The sequence below is a fragment of the Hylobates moloch genome, unplaced genomic scaffold (assembly GCF_009828535.3).
Source record: "Hylobates moloch isolate HMO894 unplaced genomic scaffold, HMol_V3 SCAFFOLD_20, whole genome shotgun sequence".
Lineage (NCBI taxonomy): Eukaryota > Metazoa > Chordata > Mammalia > Primates > Hylobatidae > Hylobates > Hylobates moloch.
Window position 1 is genome coordinate 39,628,579 of NW_026652295.1, and position 21,278 is coordinate 39,649,856.

General features: G+C 46.1%; 1 protein-coding gene across 2 annotated transcripts; it reads right to left on the reverse strand.

Annotated features, from left to right (window-relative positions):
* Positions 1–3,889: 3,889 nt before the first annotated feature.
* On the reverse strand, positions 3,890–8,537 carry TREM2 (triggering receptor expressed on myeloid cells 2). Of its 2 annotated transcripts, XM_032141115.2 has the most exons (5): positions 8,407–8,537; positions 6,631–6,981; positions 5,170–5,260; positions 4,249–4,442; positions 3,890–4,156 (listed from the first exon to the last, which is right to left on the reverse strand). In XM_032141115.2, the coding sequence occupies exons 1-5, from the start codon at positions 8,534–8,536 to the stop codon at positions 4,140–4,142; spliced, it is 783 nt and encodes a 260-aa protein (XP_031997006.1). In that variant the 5' UTR covers position 8,537; the 3' UTR covers positions 3,890–4,139. The 2 variants fall into 2 exon arrangements, with proteins under 2 accessions (XP_031997006.1, XP_031997007.1); XM_032141116.2 differs by lacking the exon at positions 4,249–4,442.
* Positions 8,538–21,278: the final 12,741 nt, after the last annotated feature.

The following is a 21,278-nucleotide window of genomic DNA, read 5'->3' on the forward strand; positions in this document are numbered from 1 at the left end:
TAATACAGAATCTGAGGGTGCACAGCTGTGAAGGAGGAAGGTAGAGTGCCCTGCACCTCACCCAATGCCATTCTCACTCTCAATTCTTTGGGAATGCCCCACCACCATCCAAGCTTTTAGGAGGTTGTATGCAGTACAACCTCAAACAGGAAGTTTCACCTTGATCCTGTGCCCTGGACTGGGTCTTTCTTCATTTACTGTCCTGGACACTCTAGAACCCTTCCATCTGGATCCACATTCTTCAGTTCTGGGAAACAAATTCTTTCTTTGATAGTTATGTGTCCATTTTCTTCTCCCCTTCCATTTTGCTGCAACTCCTTAACTAGTTGGTTATTGAATGTTGTGTGTTCATCTCATTTTTATATCTTTTCTCTCTCATTTTCCATCTTTTTGTCTCCTTTGTTCTGCCTTCAAGGAGATTTCCTCATTTTCTTCCATCCTTCTATTTTTGTCTTTTAAAATGTTATTTTTTAATATTTTTAATTTACAAGACAAGATATTCCTTATTCTTTGAGCATTTTTAAATTCTGGCATACTATTTTTATTTCATGAATGCTCTATCTTCTCTGTTGGAAGACAATTCTTCACGAATATTTTCACATTGCTGCATGTTCTAGTCCTTCTGTGCAAAGGGTATTGGCCAAGTTTTGTTGAAGGGTGATTGAATAGCAAACATACCTTGAGTGCAACGTCCAGAGATTTGCTCTCATTCTTCCTCTTCTTCACCGGAGATTTGTTTACATTCCAGAGTAAAGGTTTCTCTCTCTCTCTCTCTCTCTCTCTCTCTTCCAGAGAGGAAGATATACCAGATTCTCTATATAAACTCCAAGTCTCATAATTTGGGGGTTTCTCTCCTGTGATCCAAACTCGTTGCCTGTACAGGAGGTACCTGGCTCTCATTCATGTTGCCTTGTGGAATTGGGCTCGGGGAACTGGGACAAAGTATGAGTAATAAACCTAATAAACTATCTGACCTCAGACACAGGGGAAGCACCAGTGGTCAGAGAGACTACAGCAGCTGGGGATGGGTGGGAAGGGTGTACTGCCCTAATCTGGAGGGTAAAACCTAGAAAAGGGCCTGGAAAGGCCATTCTCCCTCACTCCCGTCTCCTCCCGTCTCACCTCCTTTTTTCCTCTTTTTCCTTCCTTCCTTTGGGAACAAGGGAGTGAGGAATGGGAAACTGGGAGCAGGAGCTTGAGAAAACCAGTTAATGTGTTAAGCTGGGCCTTGTGGAAGTGGGAGATTGGGTGACCAACTTCCCCTTTTTGCTTGGGACTGAGTGGTTTCTTGGGACTCTCTGTGCAAAAACTGAAAAAGCCCTGAACAAACCAGGACGGGTCACCCTAGTTGGTGATGTGCTTACGTCTGTCTTGCCAGTGCATATCAGGCTTTCTTTGATTTCCTTATAAGAAAGTTATGTTCATACTAACAAGCCACCCGGGCGTGTTGTGTGAAGAGGTGAACTGTATTCAACACTGGACTAAGTGTTGCATATGGTCCACTGCTGGGTGCTGGGACAGAGGTGACCAGGCAAGATCCTGGCCTTCATGGAGGCATCATGTTGCTGGGCATTAGATGGAGGAAACCAGTGTTTATTGAGGACCTACTATGTGCCAGTCGCCTGGCCAAGGACCTTCACAATGTTATTTCTTTCCTTTTTTTTTTTCTTTTGAGACAGTCTCACTCTGTCACCCAGGCTGGAGTGCAGTGGCGCAATCTTGGCTCACTGCAACCTTGGCCTCCTGGATTCAAGCAATTCTCTGCCTCCGCCTCCCAAGTAGCTGGGACTAGAGGCATGCACCACATGCCTGGATAATTTTTGTCTTTCTTTTTTTTTTTTTTGTAGAGACAGGGTTTTGCCATGTTGGCCAGGCTGATCTTGAATTCCTGGCCTCAAGTAATCCACCCCCCTCAGCCTCCCAAGGTGCTGGATTACAGGCGTGAGCCACCACGTCCAGCCACAAATGTTATTTCTTTCAACCTCACAAAAACCTTGCAAAGTAGGGGAAGTGGTTGTTTTGTTTATTTATTTCTACAAGCGAGGGCACTGGAGTTTAGAGGGATTAAGGAGCTTGCCTAAGGTGTCTTAATAAGGCAGTTGAAATTTGAGGCCAAATGGCCTCACTTCCTTTCAGTCCAGAGTGCTCCCAGAGAGTGTGAGGCAGGGGAGCCTGTGGTGATTCCAATCCAGAGGGGAATGTCTCTGACACGGCAGAGAAGGAAAGAGAAAAGGCCAAGCTCCCATGAGGAGGAAAGCCTGATTCTGGGCTGGGGCTGATGGCAGCCACTATCCTGGAGCACGAGGCAGGCTGCGGGGAGCCTCCCAGGCCATTTCATCGGCACTGGTGCCCACAACTGGGGCAGGAGGCAGGTGGAGAAGGTGCAGTTTGGGCTCGGCTCATACTTTGTGCTACCTGTGCCCCAGATCTATAGGAAGGGGGTGCTGCCCCAGGACACAATGAGGAAGTTTAATGTGCCCCTGAGCCAGGGAGGCCATGGGAACACAGGCTGGACAGAATCCCAAGGCTCCAGGGCAGGGAGCCAGTGGAGCAGCTTACACTGGGAGTGGACAAGAAAGGGTTAGGGCACAGCTGGGACCAGGGGAGTGACATGTTGAAGTGAGGCTGGAACATGAGGGCCATGCCAGGGGCTCCATCCTAGTGCTTTAAACCTTAGGTGCCCAAGCACAGGTTAGGTGGCAAGGCAGCCATGTGAGCTATGGCCACAGGGGATCCTGGGCATCCACTTCTCTGGGGCCCAGTCCAGAGAGCCCAAGCATATGGCTGACTCACTTCTTCTTTCCCCTGCAGCTCACCCTCAGGGGAGTCTCCTCCCGGTTTCCACATGAGTCTTGGCCAGGGTGGTGTGTGTGTTGAAGAGAGAGATGGGGTTGCATGAGCTGCCCTGGCTGTTCGCTCAGCCCTGAATACTCGCTGTGATGTCCTCATGGCTCACTTCCTGGCCTCCTTCCAGTGTTCCTCAAATGGCACCTTCTGGCTTCTGCATTTAAGATGGTATCATCCCCTGTCCCTCCTGCACACCCATACTCCTAACCTTGCTTGACTTTAATTTTTTCCTCAGCACATTTTGCCTCTAACAGGTGATCAGATTGACTTATTTACTGTGTGCATTGTCTGTCTCCTCTCCTTCCACTAAAGTGAGCTCTGTGTGGGCACAACTCTTGCCTCTTTTGTCCACTGTTGTATTCCAGTGTTCAGAATAGTACTCGCCACAGACTGGTTGCTCAAACTAATACTTGTTGAATAAATAAGCAGGAGTGAGTCAGAGGAAAGAGCACTTTGAATGCCAAGTGAAATTTGGATTTCCAGCCTCTACTGGGGATTTTGGGTGGGGATTTTGGGTAAGTTCCTTTCCCTTGTTGAGCCTCAGTTTCCCTTCTATATGGTGAGGGGCTTGAACCATCAGTTCCCAGTTTGATATGCTGTACATTATCAAGCCCTTGTCATTTCTCCGAAGGGGAAGTGATATGATGAAAACAGAGTTCTAAGGAGATGAATGGATGAGTCTGCCAGGAGTTGACCTTGGTGGGGAGGAACTGAGTCAGCTGGAGGGGGCCTTGGGGCAGGGAGGTCCCATAATCCAGGGGAAGCTGATGGAGAGGGTGAATGCTGGGGAGGAGAGGAGAGGAAGACTGGATGCTAGAGAAACCCCAGAGGAGGAGGCAGAACTTGCCAATCAGAGCTAGGAAAGGGAAGAGAGAGAAGAAAAAGACTGACTGGCTGATTGGAGCCTGTGAGAATGGAGGGATGTGGTATCCTATGGTCCTGGGCCTCAAGGAGCAAGATCTCTTATCTTTTTCTCATCCAAATTCATTTTCTTACCCCTGTGGAAGAAAATGAGACTTTCATGACACCAAAACTATCCAGCTAAATATGACAGTCTTGGATTTATTTGTGAGTGTTTAAAATGTCCAATATTCAGAAGTTGTCAGGTGTTCTTACTACCTCCCCACTCCCTCAACCAGTCCCTGCTTCCAGGGTCCAGGAGAAGCAGTGTTCAGGCAGAGTAGTCTCTTGCCAGAGCAGAACAAGGAGTCCTGGTGGCCAAGTGGCAAGTATGCAGGCTGGGCTGGTCCCTGATGGGACTTCTCCTGGGCTTTTCCTCCCATCATCTTCCTTCACGTGTCTCTCAGCCCTGCAATAGTCCAAGGACTCATGTGGCCCCTCTCAGCACCGCCTCCCATCCCTGCCCAGTCCACCCTTGATGGCTGTGCTCTCCAAGCCCACCTGGCAGAGTTTGGAGCTGATACCCTGTGTCATGGCCACAGTCCGGTTCACTGGGTGGATGTGTCCCTGGCTTCTGTCCATGCCAGGCTGCAGCCCAGAGGGCGCTGGCTGCTAGAATCTTGATGAGAAAGATGCAGGCCAGGAGGAGAAGGATGGAAGTGGGTGGGAAGGGGATTTCTCCTTCCACGAGGCTCCTTGGAGAGACAAGAGGGCAGATGGGAGCCTTGAGATGGCCTACAGATTGGAATCTTCTCTCAGGGAATGGGGAGAAACAAGGAGCTTCTAGGACCTCAGCACACCCCACCCAGCACCATCCCTGGGATGGGCCTTTTTGGAGCTTTGAGAGCCCATAGTCAAGAGACGTGAGTTCTAGTCATGCTCTGCCACTAACCTGCTGAGTGCACTTAAACACACCACCTTCCCTCACTGAGCAGTTTTCTTCTGTATACAGTGCTATGCCATGGGTGTTTGTGTGTACACACATGTGGTTATATGAGCAATGTTTAAACACCAGTACACAGGCATGGACCAGTCAGAACTGATTCTGGTCCTACCAATGAAGCAGAGATCTGGGGGTCTTAGCTTTGTACTAAAGTACTAAAACGTTCATTGTCTCTGAATTATGGGGATGTCTGGGGGCTTCCAGGGGAGGGGCGGGAGCTGATATTCAGGAGTCGTAGAGCAGCTGCTTTTTACAAAGCATTATAGAAGTCTTCCAATAAATGAACAACTGACACAGTCACACTAACTAACTTAACATGTAGCAGCTGGTGGAGGGGTGTTTAGATAAGACACATCCAGGGCCCTTCAGGCTCTAGTTGCCTTGCAATTTGTGGTTCAGGATGCCCAGCCCCCACCCCCCGTGGGGCTCTGCAGGGTGGAAGTCTGCCCACGGGTTTTAGGAAAGACCCATCGCTGTACCTGGAGATGCTGTGCTCCACATGGACATCCTCGAAGCTCTCAGACTCCCCGGGGACCCAGAGATCTCCAGCATCCCGGTGATCCAGGGGGTCTATGGGAGGCAGAGCCATGAGCCTCCAGCCCCTTCCTCCTCGAGGCAGGGGGAGAACCTTGGCAGGAGAACCTTTATGGGTGGGGTGAGGTCCCCTGGGCACTGGTCCTATGTGGATCAAGTCATTACACTCCATAAGCCTCAATTTCCCCACTTATAAAGTGGGCAGTTAGGAACACTTCCTTATAGCAGGGTTGCCAGGATTCTGTGAGGGCACCACTGTGCAGTATCCAGCACCTCATCGGAGCTCAGTAACTGTAATGCCCCCCTCCTTCTGCACAGGGGCTAAGAAGAGCAAATACAATCGTGGATGTACTTGAAAATCCTATCTAAACTGTCAAGCTGTCTACACAAGCTATGGATTACTTTTATTTTTCTGTCTCCCTCTTGGGAGTTGGCTAAGGGAGTTCACTGCCACCTGCCATCCTTAGAAAAGTGGTGGAGGTGGGGTTTGTGTCTATGACTGGCAGTCTCTCCTGGCCTCCCCACGTCAGGCAAATACTACTCCTGACCTCATTTCCATGGTAAAGAGCCATACTGGGAGAAGGGGTTGGAAAAGAGGAGAGTCAGAAGAGGCCTCTGTAGCCCCAGATTTGTTCTCCTTTGGGGACACAGTCGTGTTCTGGAGACTCAAGCAGAAGGCCTTCCTGGAGGGTGGTCCCTGCGCAAAGCTCGGGGGTGGAAAGGAAACACCTTGGCCCAACTATTCACACCTGGAATGACAATCCCAAGACAATTCAGTAGCAGGAGGCCCCTGCCCCCAACACCCCCCCCCCCCCCAAAAAAAACTAATGGGAACCCTGTGGGGTCAGCAGGACAGACACCACCCTCTCCATTTACAGATGAGAGAATGGAGGCCCAGAGAAGTGAAGCACATTGCCCAGCACAAGCAGTGTTCCTTTCTAGGGGTGATTTTCTGCACCAGGTTGGTGCTTCACTTACGTTGATAGGGCCATTGGTTGGTTGGTGAGGGAATAAATTAATCTCCTCCTCCTCTTTAAGGACCTCCTATCATGTTCACATGATAACTGGATGGAAATGGATAAAGCTGTTTGGGCAAGCAGGGCCAAGGCCAGGCTAGTTCACAGAGTGCCTTAATGCAAAGCAGAGAAAGGTGCCCTTCTTGCAGGTGATGCAGCTCTGCACCAGGGAACACAGTCTGGCAAAAGGAATCCAGGCTGGATTTTGGCCCCCTTGTGCAGTGAGCAACCTGCACAACTATCCTTGGTAGCCCTGAGTAGGGAGATGAGACCCATACGATGGGTTTTCCCAGGATCCCTGAGAGTGCAGCGGGTGGTTCTGCACACAGACACCCAAAACATGAGGCCTGGAACAGGGGCAGGCCAGAGAGGCAGCCACTGCCCACTCACCTGCCAGCACCTCCACCAGGACCTTCCTGAGGGTGTCAGCCTCACTGCCATGGAGGCTCTGGCACTGGTAGAGGCCCGCATCGTGGGGTTGTAGATTCCGCAGCGTAATGGTGACAGTGCCACCCAGGGTATCGTCTGTGATGGCTGTGCTCCCATTCCGCCTCCTCAGGAAGGACAGCAGCCACAAGTTGTGCGTGCTGACCACACGCTGGCATGGGCCCTTCTCGCCCAGCTGGCGGCACCAGGCCTTGCGCCTCCCCCAGTGCTTCATGGAGTCATAGGGGCAGGACACCTGCAGGGACTGGCCCGCCACGCCCTGGAACACTGTGGTGTTGTGGGCTCCGGACAGCTCTGGGGAGGAGACATTCATTCACTCCTTCATTTACCAAATATGCATTGAACACTTGCTCTGTGCAGTGACCTAAACGGACAAAAATCCTGCCCTGCAGGTTCTTATACAAGTTGGGAGCAGGTGGCACAGCATGTGCTTGTGGGAAATTGGGAACCAGGAAACCTGGGACCTGCGTTTGGTTTTCTCACTGTTGCTCTTGCTGGGCCTCCTTGGAGAAGTAACTGACCTTCTCTGGGTCTATTCTGGAGACACTTGGTCTTAAAACCCCCTCCGGTTCTGTTCTGCACATCTCTTTGCCATCATTTGGGACTAGGACCTCTCTTCTTGGCCTGGAGCAGGCTCTCCCCGCCCTGCCACTCTTGCTTGCTCTGCAGCCGCCCACATTGGTACCGACTTTCCTGACCTTTAGCTTCCAGCTTCCCTATTTCTGCGGCTTTGTTCCCCTTTCAGGAAGGACCCGTCTCGGAGATATTTTGGGGGAGACATGAGGCTGCTATTTTGGGAACCCTTCTTAGGGCGGGGGAGATGGGCTTAGAGCACCAGCCTGTTGCTGGGGCAGCCCCCAGAGCCCCCTGCTTTGACTTCTCCTCTCTTGGTCCTCCGTTGCCTGCCATCTTTAACCATTACTGTGACAGAGGCTTGAAAGATAGGATTGGGAAGCTGGTGGCCTGCCTTTTGGAACTAGAGAGACCAGATGGGCAGTGGCCCTCTCCCATCTTACCACCTCCCATCCATGCCTCAGAACCCCACCTTCCCCCCGACCACCATCCAAGAAGCTGCAGGAACAAGACTCCATTTGGCACCATCTCTCCTCTTGCCCAGGTTTGTCCAATGCTCTGGGGGAGCAAAAGGTGCACTTCCCTCAGTGGGAAGAAGCAATTGTGTACAAAAATTTGGTGTGTCAATTCCCTCCAACTCAGTGACGGAAATCTCTAGGCTCCTCACCTCCCATCAAGAGCTGAGGACAAGGGGACCTCCAGAGCAGGGAAGAGAGTGCCCCAAAGATGCAGATGAACATCCTCAGGTTCTTTCCTCCTTTATAACTGTAGGGGCTCATAACTAGTGGCTTATAATTTCAGAAGCTATTACCAGTACCAGTGCCCCCCAAAGCTTCCCCCAACTGCCAGCTAGTGCCTGGGATGCCACTGTTAGCACTCCTTCCCTTCCAATGCAACCAGAGTCCACCAGCCCCTTACATGTCCACATGCAGGAAGAGTCTGAGGGTGGGTTTTGATACTGGGGAGGGAAGGAGGGTGTGAAGAATATGGACAGGGTGGGGAGGAGAGGAGTGCAGAACAGGGCACTCAGGCATGCTGAGGACTGCCACCGCCTTCATAATTCACCCCAGGGCCCACCACCCGCTCCCCAACCACATGCTCAAAGTGAGGGAAAGAAGGCATCGCAGGGCACGGAGGGGATCCTACCTGTGACAAAGAGTAAGATGAGCAGCCGGAGAGGCTCCATGCCACCCTTCCCCAGCCAAGGGCAGATGCAGAGTGCCTTGTGCAAGATCTCATCTTTCCCTTGAACTGCAGAAAAGAGAGGATCAGGCATGTCAGGCGCTGCCCACAGGAACTGGGCTCCTGGGGATTAAGCAATAGTCAGGACTGGGGTCTGGAGGCGGTGCAGGGTGGGGGCAGAGGGGAGGAGGAGTCGGCCACTGCAGCCCTGGCAGAAGGAGGCTGAGTCTCTCAGACCTCTGAGAAGCCAGCCCACCCTCCTGCTGGTGCCAGCCAGGATGGCCCCCAGATGGCTGGGGCTGGTAAGGCCCTGCACTGCTCAGTTTTCTTGCAGAGCCTAGCCCAGGGATCACTATCCTCACAGCTGTATTCAGACCCTCCACCAGCTGCAATGCCCGCTGTCTTCTGGTTTCAGCCTTGCAAGAGTTGGAGAACAGCTGTGCCCTTAGAAGCCAGGACCCTCACCCAGCCCCTCTTAGTTCTTCCCCCCAGGGCATCATTCCTCTAGTGTGGCAGCAGTTAAGTACACAGCTCTGGAGCCAGACTTCCTGACTTTCTGGGTGTATAACCACACATCCAAAACCTACCTGTGTTGGTACCCTGATCTATACAGTGGGAATAATGATAGCGCAAAGAGTTATCAGGAGCACCATATGGTTCCTACAGGTAAAGTGCTTTCCAGTAGGGCCTGACACACAGTATTCAACAAATATTAACTATTACCATTATCCTAGTTAGAAAGGAAAAGGGAAATGGGCTGTCCATAAGACAGAGAATTTTGTCTCCCACCTGGAATTTTCTGTCCAAGTTTAGCCTTCTTGGAACTGTTGGGTGTCTCCTGTGCACACATGCTCACACTGGTGTTTATTTTGTGCACACACGTGCTTGAACTCCTGATCATCCTATCCTACAGGACAGGACAGGATATTTCCCAGAGTTCTGGGGTTAGGGGTGTGTTTTCTACACGTACAGGTTCCCATGAAGGGTGATCCAAGCACAGGGACCCACATGTGTAAAGGCACAAAGGTGTGAAATGGCCCAGTGAGTCGGGGTTGGATGGGGGAGGCTTGAGGCAATTCTAGGAGTGGGAAATGGAGTTGTGCTGCGAGTGGCAGAAGAGGCTGGAGAAGCCTATAGGAGCCTGTAGATTATCAGGGTCTACTTTAGTTTCCTGCAAACACTCACTTATTTGTTCTTTTATTCATTTATTTACTCATATTTACTGTGCATCTAACTTATAGACAGGGAATGTGCTTGGAGATGGGGAGTTCATAGTGAGGAGAAGACAGGCCTCCACTCAAAGGGCCAACTGCCCGGCCTTGCCCCAAGGGCCTGGGGGCTGAAGTCTGAGGCTGCCTGAAGATCACTCTGTAGGTACTCTTCTAGGGTCTTTTTCTAAAAGTCAGGTTTATTGGCCCATAATTTACATATACAAAAATTTACCCCTTTTAAATGTCTAGTTGTATAAATGGTAACAAACTCATGCAACTCTGTAACAACCACCACTATCACCATGTCTACGTAACACAATACCATAATATAGAAAGTTTCATTTAGCTCAAGCGAGAGCCCTTGTGCCCATTTTAGCCAGTCTCTCTCTCCAATCCAGGGCCTGGCAACTGCTGAGCTGACATCTGTTTCTGTAGCTTCCTGCCTTTCCTAAAATGTCATAGACATGGAATTATACAATATGTACCCTCTTGGGTCAGTCTTCATTCACTCATCAGAATAAATTCAGCATGCATGAAGTTGCACTTCTCAAGAATGTATTCCTTCTTATTGCTAAACCATCTTTCATTCTATGGTTGAACCACAAGTAGCGTATTCATTCACCCGCTGATGGACATTTGGGTTGTTTCCAGCTTGGGACAATTGTAAATAAAGCTACTATAAACATTCATGTACATATATTTTGTGTGAACATATGTTTCTATTACCCTTGTATAAAATCCTAAGAATGGGACTGCTGGGTCACGTGTAAGTGTATGTTTAAGTCTATAAAAGCTGCCAAAGTCTTTTCCAAAGAGGCTGTACCATTTTTACATCCTTGTCAACAGTTAATATTGTCAGGTTTTAAAAAGCCTTTCTAATAGGTCTAAGGTGAGATCTCATTCAATTTTAACTTGTATTTTTCTAGTGAGTAACAATATTGGACATCTTTTTATTGTTTATTGCCATCTGTACCTTCTTCAGCAAAGTATTAGTTCAAAACTTTTGTCCATTTTTAATTGTTTATTATTATCATTATTATTGAGCTGTGAAAATTCTTTATATTCTGGATAGCAGTCCTTTATCAGATATGTGGTTTGCAAATATTTTCTTCTAGTCTGTAACTTTTTTCCTCATTTCCTTAGCAGCATTAGCAGCATCTTTTTTTTTTTTTTTTTTTTTTTTTTTTTTTTTTTTTTTTTGAGACAGAGTTTTGCTCTTGTCACGCAGGCTGGAGTGCAATGACGAGATCTCAGCTCACTGCAACCTCTGCCTCCCAGGTTCAAGCGATTCTCCTGCCTTAGCCTCCCGAGTAGCTGGGATTACAGGCACCTGCCACCATGCCTGGCTAATGTTTTTGTATTTTTAGTAGAGACAGGGTTTCACCACGTTGGCCAGGCTGGTCTCGAACTCCTGACCTCAGGTGATCTGCCTGGCTCGGTCTCCCAAAGTGCTGGGATTACAGGCGTGAGCCACTGCACCCAGCCTAAATGGATAGATGTTATTGCTGATGAAGTCCAATTCCTTGATTTTTCTTTTTACAATTTGTGCTTTTCTGTGCTCTGTTAAAAAGTTTGCCTACCTCAGAGTCACAAATATTTTCTCCTATGTTTTCCATTGGAAGTTTTATAGTTTCAGGTTTAAATTGTGGTCTATGATTCATTTTTCATTAATTTTTGCATGTGATATAAGATGCACTTTGCAATTTTTTCAACATATGGATGTCCAATTGTACTAGCATAATTTGTTGAGAAGACTTTCTTTTCTTCATTGAATTACCTTAGTATATTTGTTGAAAATCAATTGACATGTAGGTCTAGTTCTGACTGTTCTTTTCCATTGATCTATATGTCTGTTCTTTCTCCAATATCACACTGTCTTGATAACTTATTGTAGCTTTACGGTAAGTCTTAAAATCAAACAGTGGTTCTTCAAAATGGTTTTGACTCTTCTAGTTACTTTGCTTTGCCATGTAAAATTTAAAATCAGCTAGTGGATTTCTAATCCTCTTCTTCTCACCCCCAAAAATCTGTTGGGCTTTCAGTTGAGATTGCATTGACTCTGTGGTTTAGTTTTGGAGGGAAATAGACAACACTGTTGAGTGTTCCAAGCCATGGACACAGTTCAGCTGTCCATTTATTTTTTTCTTCTATGATTTCTCTCATCAGTGTTTTCAGTTTCCAGCATACAAATCGTGCACATATATTGTTAAATTTCTACCTAAATATTTTATGATTTGGGGTGCTATTTTACGTGATTCTAGCTTTCTGTTTCCTAGGCAGAAGCATAACTCATAAGCTCCATAAGTTTTTATCTTACTTTCTTGTCCATTTAAGTTGCATATTGACCCTTTGTCCCCACTCCTTCCCACGTGAGGAAGAGGTCTTTAAACCTCATGGAAAAGCGAAGGCACCAAGAAATCCTTACCAAATACTCACAGCACATGTACATCAAAGGCTCTTCTTTAAGCTTGTGTTAATTTTCCTGATCCCTCGATCCTCGTATTTGAGCACGGGAACAGTTCTGCACCACCCCCGCTCCCAAGCACAGGATTCTTCTTTTCCCTTTGCTAAATTTGAGTTCAAAGATACCTTCCACCTCACATCTGGGCACAGAGTTTATGTCCTTCTGTCATTACATCTAAACTTCATCACTCACCAATGTGTGCATTCATTCATGTGCCAGGCATGGTGTTACAGAACCATGGAGCCTTTGTGTTCCTAGATATGATGGTGACCATTGCTAGGGAAAGCCTCAGAACCAGAAGCATGACTGGACACATGACATGCTCCTGATGTCTGACTTTAACTGAGACCTCACAGCTTCCTGGTCATCCTCTTCAGAACTCCTGGAGGCTAGAGTAGCTGTTCCAAATCACCACTCTCCTCAAACACACACTTTCACTCTCTTCTCCTTTCTCCCTAGGAGTAAATCAAGATGGTCAAGTATGAGCATCCTCACCCTCTTTCAGATCAGATCCTCCATTATCTTCCCATCTGCACCCAGCCAGCTTGAGCAGCCAGGAAAGCACTAGGTGTTGGTCAGGACCATGGCCAGTGCCAGCCCCTGTGCTAGGCTGGGGAGGCATGTGACTGGAACAGCCGACATAGGAACAGGCCTCTCAAAGCTGGAATAACTCCAATTTGATTAGGCTTATCGTCAGCCCAACCTGGGACAGCCCCTGCAAAGCCTTGCCTGAGAACTGGGCTTAAGGGGGTGATTGGTGGTGTCCATTCCACCCTTGGCTGGGGCCACCAAACTACAAACATAAGATCCCACAAACGCCATTCACTAATAAGCAGCCACTTAAGACTTCTCTTTCCCAGTTCCTTCTTTGATTCTGTTCTGCTTTTACTTTATCCTACCGTCCTACATCCAAACCTCTGCCTTTAAGTCCCAATCTTTATCCCACCTCTGATCTGGTTCAGACTTGACCCTTCTTCCCATCTCTCTCTTTGTATTTGTTCCATCATCCTCTGACACTTTCAGCTCAGGCAGCTCTTCCATTTTAACACTTCATACTTTCCAAGTTGAAGATCTCGGTTCCTATTCAGGGCCAATGACTCCCCTCTCCAAGCCAGGACATCTCCTGGGGAGTGTGTGTGTACATGTGAGTGCGTGATGGCACTGGACTATGTCTCAGGCAGGCAGCAGGCCAGTCTAGCAGTAGCCAATGGGCCCAACTGAAGTGATGCAGGATGTTAGACCAAGGGAAGGGCTGGATGAGAACTCAGGAGATGAGATGAACCCAGGTGCTAAGCCTGGTGCAGATATCGCAGGCATCATAGGGCTGAGATGGAAGCATAGGGAACCTCTCCTGCTTCTTGATTCAATCAGAACTGCTCCAGATTCTGACTGGAGTCAGGAAGGATATCCAGCCTGCACATGAGGGAAAAGTGTAGGCGCTGAAGCCTGGGTGGGAAAGAAACTAAAAATACAGAGTAGGGGTTAAGTACACAGACTTAAGCTTCTTAGAAATCTCTGCTTAAACCCAGCTCTGTTATTTACTAGTTATGTGGCTTTGGGCAAGTTTCTTAACTCTCAGCCTAGCTTCGCTATCTCGGTATGTAAAGCTATGGCATATTGTTAACTGCAAAAAAAAAAAAAAAAAAAGGTAGCCGGTATTATTTTCCCTCCTGCTCAGTCTATTTCTCCCTGAAATCTTCTTTCCATCCTCCTGCCTCCCTCCATCCCAGATGTCCATTTCCTCTTCCCGGGTGACTGTTCTCTCTACCCTGGATGGTCCCTGGCAACTTGCTTTCTCTCCTAATCCTCTCTTGCAGGGTCTTTGATTTCTCCACTCCCTCCTGTCCACACATTTCTTCTTTAAAAAAAAAAGAAAACGTTTCGACCTTTTCACTATGGAGAATTTAAAATATACACAAAAATAGAAGTATAATAAACTCCATCTACCAATAAGCCATCCTCAACCAGTTATCAACTCGTGGCCAATTTTGCTTGGTCCACTCCCCTGTCTCACGTATAATTTTGAAGCAAATCTCATATATTATATTATTTCATCTGTAATGATTTCAGCTAAGAGACTCTTTTTTAAAACTGAAAATAAAACCTAAGGAATTTCCAATTGTTTTAGTAATGTCATATATATTTTCCAGGCTTAAAAAAAATTAGATCTAAACAAGTCTGCACGTTGCAGTTGGTCAATATGTCTTTCAGGTCAGTTTTATTTTATTTGTTTTTTGTTTTTTCTTTTTTAGACAGAGTCTTGCTCTGTCGCCCAGGCTGGAGTGCAGTCGTGCGATCTCGGCTCACTGCACCCTCCGCCTCCTGGGTTCAAGCAATTCTCCTGCCTCAGCCTCCTGAGTAGCTGGGATTACAGGTGTGCGCCACTGTGTCCTGCTAATTTTTTGTATTTTAGTAGAAGACAGGGTTTCACCATGTTGCCCAGGCTGGTCTCGAACTTCTGAGCTCAGGAAATCCACCTGCCTCGGCCTCCCAAACCTTCTAGTAACAGGCAATTTCTCCTAGGGTTACCTGCCATACTTAGGAGGGACACAGCTTTAAAGGGAGATTATATCTATTGTTAAAAGAAAAACCTTAGACAAATTAAATTTAACAGAGTTTTATTGAGCAAAAACATGACTCACGAATCAGGTATCCCCCAAAATCAGAATAGGTCAGAGAGGCTCCAATCCTATCACATGGCTGAAGAAGATTTATGGGTAGAAAAATGAAAATGACACACAGAAAACAGAAGTGAAATACAGAAGCATCTGGGTTTCTTACAGCTTGGCATTTGCTTTATTTGAACATAATTGGCCACCTTTGTTTGAAGGAAACTTGGTGATTGGCACAAGAACAGGTTACAACCTGTTTACACATCCAGTTACGTTACAGTCCACTATGTACTGAAACTTTTAGGCCAGACTTGAAATATGCAAGGAGGCAGCTTTAGGCTAAACTTAATTTAATACTATTAACTATATAAAATGTTTTAAGCATTTTCGAAATCTTTAAAAAACCATATTTAATGACTTTTTCTGTGAAAAATACATAAAAATTCACTCTGAAAAGGTAAAAATTGTCCATAACTTCCCCACTGAAAACACTAACATTTATTGAGTGCTTACCATGTGCTAGGCATTGTTCTAAACATTTTACAGAAAGTATGTACAGCATCATTATAAACAATGTATTATATTGATGTTAATATATTAATATAGTATGTGTTAATCAATATTGTAATGAATATTGTATTAACACATTAGTGAGTAATATATTATATCATTACCTGTGAGGCAGGTAATATTATTTTTCCAGGTAGCTGAGACTCAGAGATGTTAAATAACTGTCTAGGATCACCCAACTAGTAAAAGGTGGAACTTAGGTTTAAACCTAGGTAGTCCGGCTCCAGAGCCAGACTTGGTAACAGTTTTATTAAGAGTGGAATTTTCTTCCACTCTTCTAATCCCATTCCCCAGAGAGAATCACTACTACTAATATTTTGGTGCTTGTTCATCTAGACTTTTTTCTGTGTTTGTACATACATGTGCGTGCACGCACACTCACACACACACAAGCTCATTTTAGGGCTTTCATTTTTCCCATTTAATATATCAGGGATGTCTTGCCATATCAACAAATATAGGCTTACTTCATTCTTTAAATGTCTACATGGGATTCCTTTGTGTGGATATAACAATTTATTTAATTATCCTCTTAATAAATATTTCTAAAAGTTGACTCTTGCAAATTGTAGTAAACATGGCTTATTTTTCCTTACATTAAAAATATTTGGAGAAAATATATTAGTAGCATGGTCTTAGTAAGTTCACATAACACTTATTAACATCTCTTGGAAAATTAATGTTTTGTGAAACACTGAGAAGTGAGTCTCAATCCTTCAACAGATACAGTGAGCATACTCGCCTTGGCTCTTGATTTGCTGCTTTTGTGTTACAAGGCTACTGTTGTGTAACAAACCTACCTTTAGTCAATCTCATGCCTTGGATCTTCAAACCATCACCGCAGCCTCAAATATCACAACTCCTAAAACACAAGACCTAAAATATCAGGGATGAAAGAGACATGGAGGATCCACTCTTTCATCTAACCCAGCCTCAACTTATCGAATTCTGGTTCTGGCTGAGGAAACACGTCTTCTTCAGTGGAGACACTAATGGCCTATCAGTGGGCAGGCAAAGGATTAAAGAGCCAGGAAAAACTGGCTCGAGGAGAGATTTTGTTGGGAGATGTGAGTGAGAAGGTAGCTGAAAGGTATTGACAGCAAGATAAATATGGGCTTTGAGAATACAAACTCATGTGCTTCCTTGGAAGACAGAATAAAGTTGTAGATTACTCTGATGACACGCGGGCGCGCGTGTGTGTGTGTGTGTTTGTGTGTGTGTGTGTACTGAGTTTCCTAGAATGAAACTCCATGAAAGACAAGACCACTACAAAGTCCAGCTTGTAAATAAGTTACACATATGATAGTGGCAAGAGGAGAGAAACAGGGCTTATTTTGAGAAATCCAGCAAGGATTCTCAGAGGAAAGAAGCTCAGGCAGGAGAAGAAGTAGTAGCAGTTAGGAAAGAGAAGACAGGTCAAATTTCTGTACCATAGGGAAGCTTCCCAAAGGATTTAGAACTTTCATTTCACAACATTTTGACAATTGGAAGAGACCAAGTAGTTGTTCACCCAACTATTTCCTCCTGAGAACACAGCTAGACTGTCTTCCAACCTCTCTTGCAGTTAGAGGTGGCTACATGACGGGGTTCTGAAAGAAATGAAATTTCGAGTTTGCTACTTCCAGGGCTGTCCCATAAAGCCTCCTGTGCAATCTTGAATGTTCTCTCTGTCTTCTCTCATTTGCTGCCCAGATATAGAGGATGCAGTGGAGAGCTCTGAGGTTCTAGAGGACAAGAAAGCCACTAGCTGGAAGAAACTTGGGTTCCTGAGTGATGCGTGGAGCAGAACAGAGCTTTCTCACCAACCTCCATGTGATGGGAGTGAGAAATGAACTTGTTAGCATTTTTTATTACAGCAGCTAGCTAACCCTGACTAGTGCATTGTAGAATACTGGTATGTCCTTTGCCTCTCTGGTAGTTTCTCTGACTCCTTGCTGGAATCTTCTTCTTTCTCTCATCACCTGAACAAAAGTATCCCCCAAAATCAGAGCTCTTCTGGCCACTTTTCTCTGGGTCAGCAAGTGACCTAGTCCTGATCTCTCTTTTGAGCTCCAGACGCTCATCGGCAGCTTCTTAAGGTTAGCTGTCTTGCAGTTGCATGCAGATGCAAACCTAAATTCATTTTCTTCCTCCCCAAACTGATTCTCCTAACTTATCTTTCACTGCCTCTCACTCATCACCACCCTTCTCCTAGACAAACTTGCAGTACATCCCTGTGTGTTTTCAATTCTTCCCTCTTTCTCACCAGCTACACCAGACAGAAGACCATCACTCCTCTTTCCCCCACATCCATCCCCACGCTTCTGCTATCTTCATGGCTGTCCCTCTTCTTAAGCCAGGTGGTGGCACCTTAAGTCCTCTCTTCAATGACACTCTCTCTTCCTCAAGTTACAGCACCCTGGGCTCTCTTGTATGGACTTCTGCAATAGCTGGTTTTTTTTTTTTAATTAAGAAATATTTTAAGCACACGGGAAAGTATAGAGAATAATATAACTAACACTTGTACCTATCATTCAGTTTTGTCAATCCTTAATATTTTGCTGTATTTGAAAATGAAGGGAAAAAAACAAAATTGGTTCAAATCTAGGAGATGAGAAGCTTATGTTATCTCTTTCATTGTATTATGTGGAATTTTATAGTAAACTTACTTAACACTAAAACTTGTATATTGTGCCGTGTTTAAATTTTTCCCTGTTCCCATGTGTTATTGCCTCCATGTTGCATCAACCACTGATGTCATAGAAACCTGATATCAATCAACACATACCCCAAGTGATTTTATATGCATTTTACAGAACAAATGCCATTGGGCTACCTAAATGCCTCCATGGAACTATATATGTTTTTTCTATGATTATTATCATAGACTCCTTAGAATTAGAAAATGTGAGGTCATCTCTCTCGCTAACTATATGTGTGTATGTATAAATATATATTATATATATAAAATAATTACAGGCATATTTGAAGCCCCCTACCAATCCATATATAATTGCATCTAGCTGAGATTTGAATTCTTCTGATTACTAGTGAAGTTAAACATTATCTATGTGCCTTTGGTTTTTAAATTTTCTGTGTTTTGTTTCTCCCTATAGGTCAATTGAAAGTGGTTTGTGCTTTTTATTGACTTGAATGAGTTCTTCATAAATTTTGACCACTAATCTTCAATCAGTTCTATGCATTCATTGCAAATGCCTCTCCCTGTCGGTGGCCCATCCATTCCCTTTGTTTCTGGTATCTTCTTTGGACCAAAGTTTTCAATTTTAATATAGCCAAATATGTCATATTATTTTACCCTTTATGGTTTGTGCTTTTTCACCCAGGCTGGAGTGCAGTGGCGTGATCTTGGCTCATTGCAACCTCCGCCTCCCAGGTTCAAGTGATTCTCATGTGTCAGCCTCACAAGTAGCTGGAATTACAGGCAGACACCACCATGCCCAGCTAATTTTTGTATTTTTAGTAGAGATGAAGTTTTGCCATGTTGTCCAGGCTGGTCTCAAATTCCTGGCCTCAAGTGATCCACGAGCTTTAGCCTCCCAAATAGTTGGGATTACAGGTGCACGCCACCACTCCTGATCTTGCTTAAGAAATCATTCTGGCCCCTGAAGTCATAAACAACTCATATTTTTGTCTAAACATTTTATTGTTGGGCTACTCACATTTAGGCTGATAACCCACATGGAATTTATTTTTGTATAAGACATAAGGTATGAATCTAACTTTATGTTTTTCCCCACATGGCTAGATTGTTGTATCAGCAGCATTAAATATTCTCTTCTTTCCACCTGATTCATAATGCCTGCTCTGTCAATATCAAGTTGCCATATATACATGGATCTGTTCCTCACTTCTTGATTCTGTTGCCTTTGCCAGTTTTCCATTCCAGGATTGCATGGTAATTACTATGACTTCGTAGTAAGTCTTGGTTTCTGGTAGGGTAAGGCCATCTCCTTTCCCCATAGCCTTGTTCTTCACGTTTGTCTTAGCTATCTGTTTTGACTGTTTGTTGCTGCATCATGAGCTATCTCAAAACCGTAGTTGGAAACAACCACCCAGAGATCAAATACACAGGTTGATGAATAAAATTTTTGCATATTGTGTCATATGCATCAAGAGCATAGGGAGATGAAGTGAAGGGAGCATCCACTGTGTGGCCTGAAGAACGACCCGCAGGGAGAAGGCTGCTTACACACTGAGACATGCACAGTGGGCCTGAAGCCTCCTGGGACTCCAGAGGTCAAGGGCCAGCTCTCCCTCTCCATCCTGTCCTGGTCCTCCTCATATACCCCTCCTGTGGGGCCTGAGGTTGCCATGGATGCCCTGGTACTGAGATAAGGAAAAGGTGTACATTCCTGAGGTCATAGCTTTGGAAAGGTGCCTTCAGGCCTTTGGCGGTAGCAGGGGTAGCCCTTTCCCTGGGGCAGGGTGGGGAGGAGGAACCCACATCCTCCTGTCTGGGGCCACTGGTTAATTGGGAATCTTGCCCCTTGAATTCCCCAGCTGAGTCAGCTGCACCCCTGCTCTCCCCTCTTGCCTCCTGGAGGCTTGTGTCAGGAAAGGTCATGCTTCCCCCATCCTCTCCATCCTCCTCTGGCACCGTCAGCATTCCTCTAGCTGTAGCCATGACTGCTTTATATTGTCATTGTTTTTCCACGCATCTCCCCAAACACACACACACACACACACACACACACACACACACATACGCAATCTTTAAGGGAACAGGGACCCAGAAGCAGAGTGCTTAAAACTTCAGAGTCTAGAATTCATCATTTACTAGCTGTGTGAATTCAGGAACTTACTTAACCTCTCTATGCCACAATATCTAAATATGTAAAATACCTTACAGGGATGTTCGAGCCATTAATCCATGAAAAGGAATCTGGCACATAATAAGCACTCCATAAATGTTGGCTTACTAGAATTAATCTCTGTATCCTCAACCCTGAGCACAGTGCCTGACAGTCAGTAGCCACCCCTAAATGCTTGTATAATTTATACAGATCAGTCAAAACTGTTGGAGCTGGCCAGGGTGGTGGCTTACCCCTGTAATCCCAGCAGTTTGGGAGGCTGAGGCGGGAGGATCACATGAAGCCAGGAGTTCGAGACCAGCCTGGCCAACATGGTGAAACCCCATCTCTACTAAAAATACAAAAATTAGCCAGGATTGGCATGCATTTGTAGTCCCAGCTATTCGGGAGGCTGAGGCAGGAGAATGGCTTGAACCTGGGAGGTGGCGGTTACAGGGAGCCAAGATCATGCCACTGCACTCCGGCTTGGGTGACAGAATGACTGTTTCAAAAAATAAAAAATAACGTTGGAGCTCTAGGTCTAGGTAAATCCCTTGGGTTTTGACAGTTCATGAGGGTGGCTCCTGGTGCTGCAGCCAGACCAATGCAGACAGGAAAGCCAAGTCAGGGATCATCTGGTGGAGATGGGCTCTCCCAGTGGTATGTAGTCTAAAATATACACTAAACACGGACGCAGTGTCAAGAGCCTATAACTATGAAGGACCAGAAGTCAAATGACGCCACAGTTCAACACCAGTGACCTTCTCAAAACAGGGCTAGGTCAGGTGGAAAAGCATGGTGCAGCAATTGCCTAGCCTTCAGCAGTCAGATCCAGCTTGCAGGAGGAGACTAAGCCAGGCAGGGCAGGATTGGAACCTCAAGAGTCAGGGTGACACCCAGAACACCCCACTCCCTCCTTGTTCCCCATCTCCCTTAGCCTGAGTGTCTGGCCCTACAGGTTTGTGTCCCCATGGAGCCACAGGCTGAGGACAGAACCACATCCTTGACACTGGGACCCTAGAAGGTGGATGATGGCAGCAGAGATGTCACAGTCATAAGTAATAGGGGCTTACCTACCTTCCTCCCAGAGGAAGACCTCATCCTCACAGCCCCTCAACCTCCCACCCTTCTTCTCTCCATCCCCCTCTCTTTCTGGCCATGATGTAGCCTGACCTCAGTCTCATCCTGT

Coding starts and splice junctions, on each gene's coding strand:
- TREM2 (XM_032141115.2), bottom strand. CDS start 8,536: ATGCCTGATCCTCTCTTTTCTGCAGTTCAAGGGAAAGATGAGATCTTG. Junction 6,982..8,406: donor CATCTTACTCTTTGTCACAG/GTAGGATCCCCT, acceptor TCTCCTCCCCAG/AGCTGTCCGGAGCCCACAAC. Junction 4,443..5,169: donor GTGGAGCACAGCATCTCCAG/GTACAGCGATGG, acceptor TGTCTCTCCAAG/GAGCCTCGTGGAAGGAGAAA.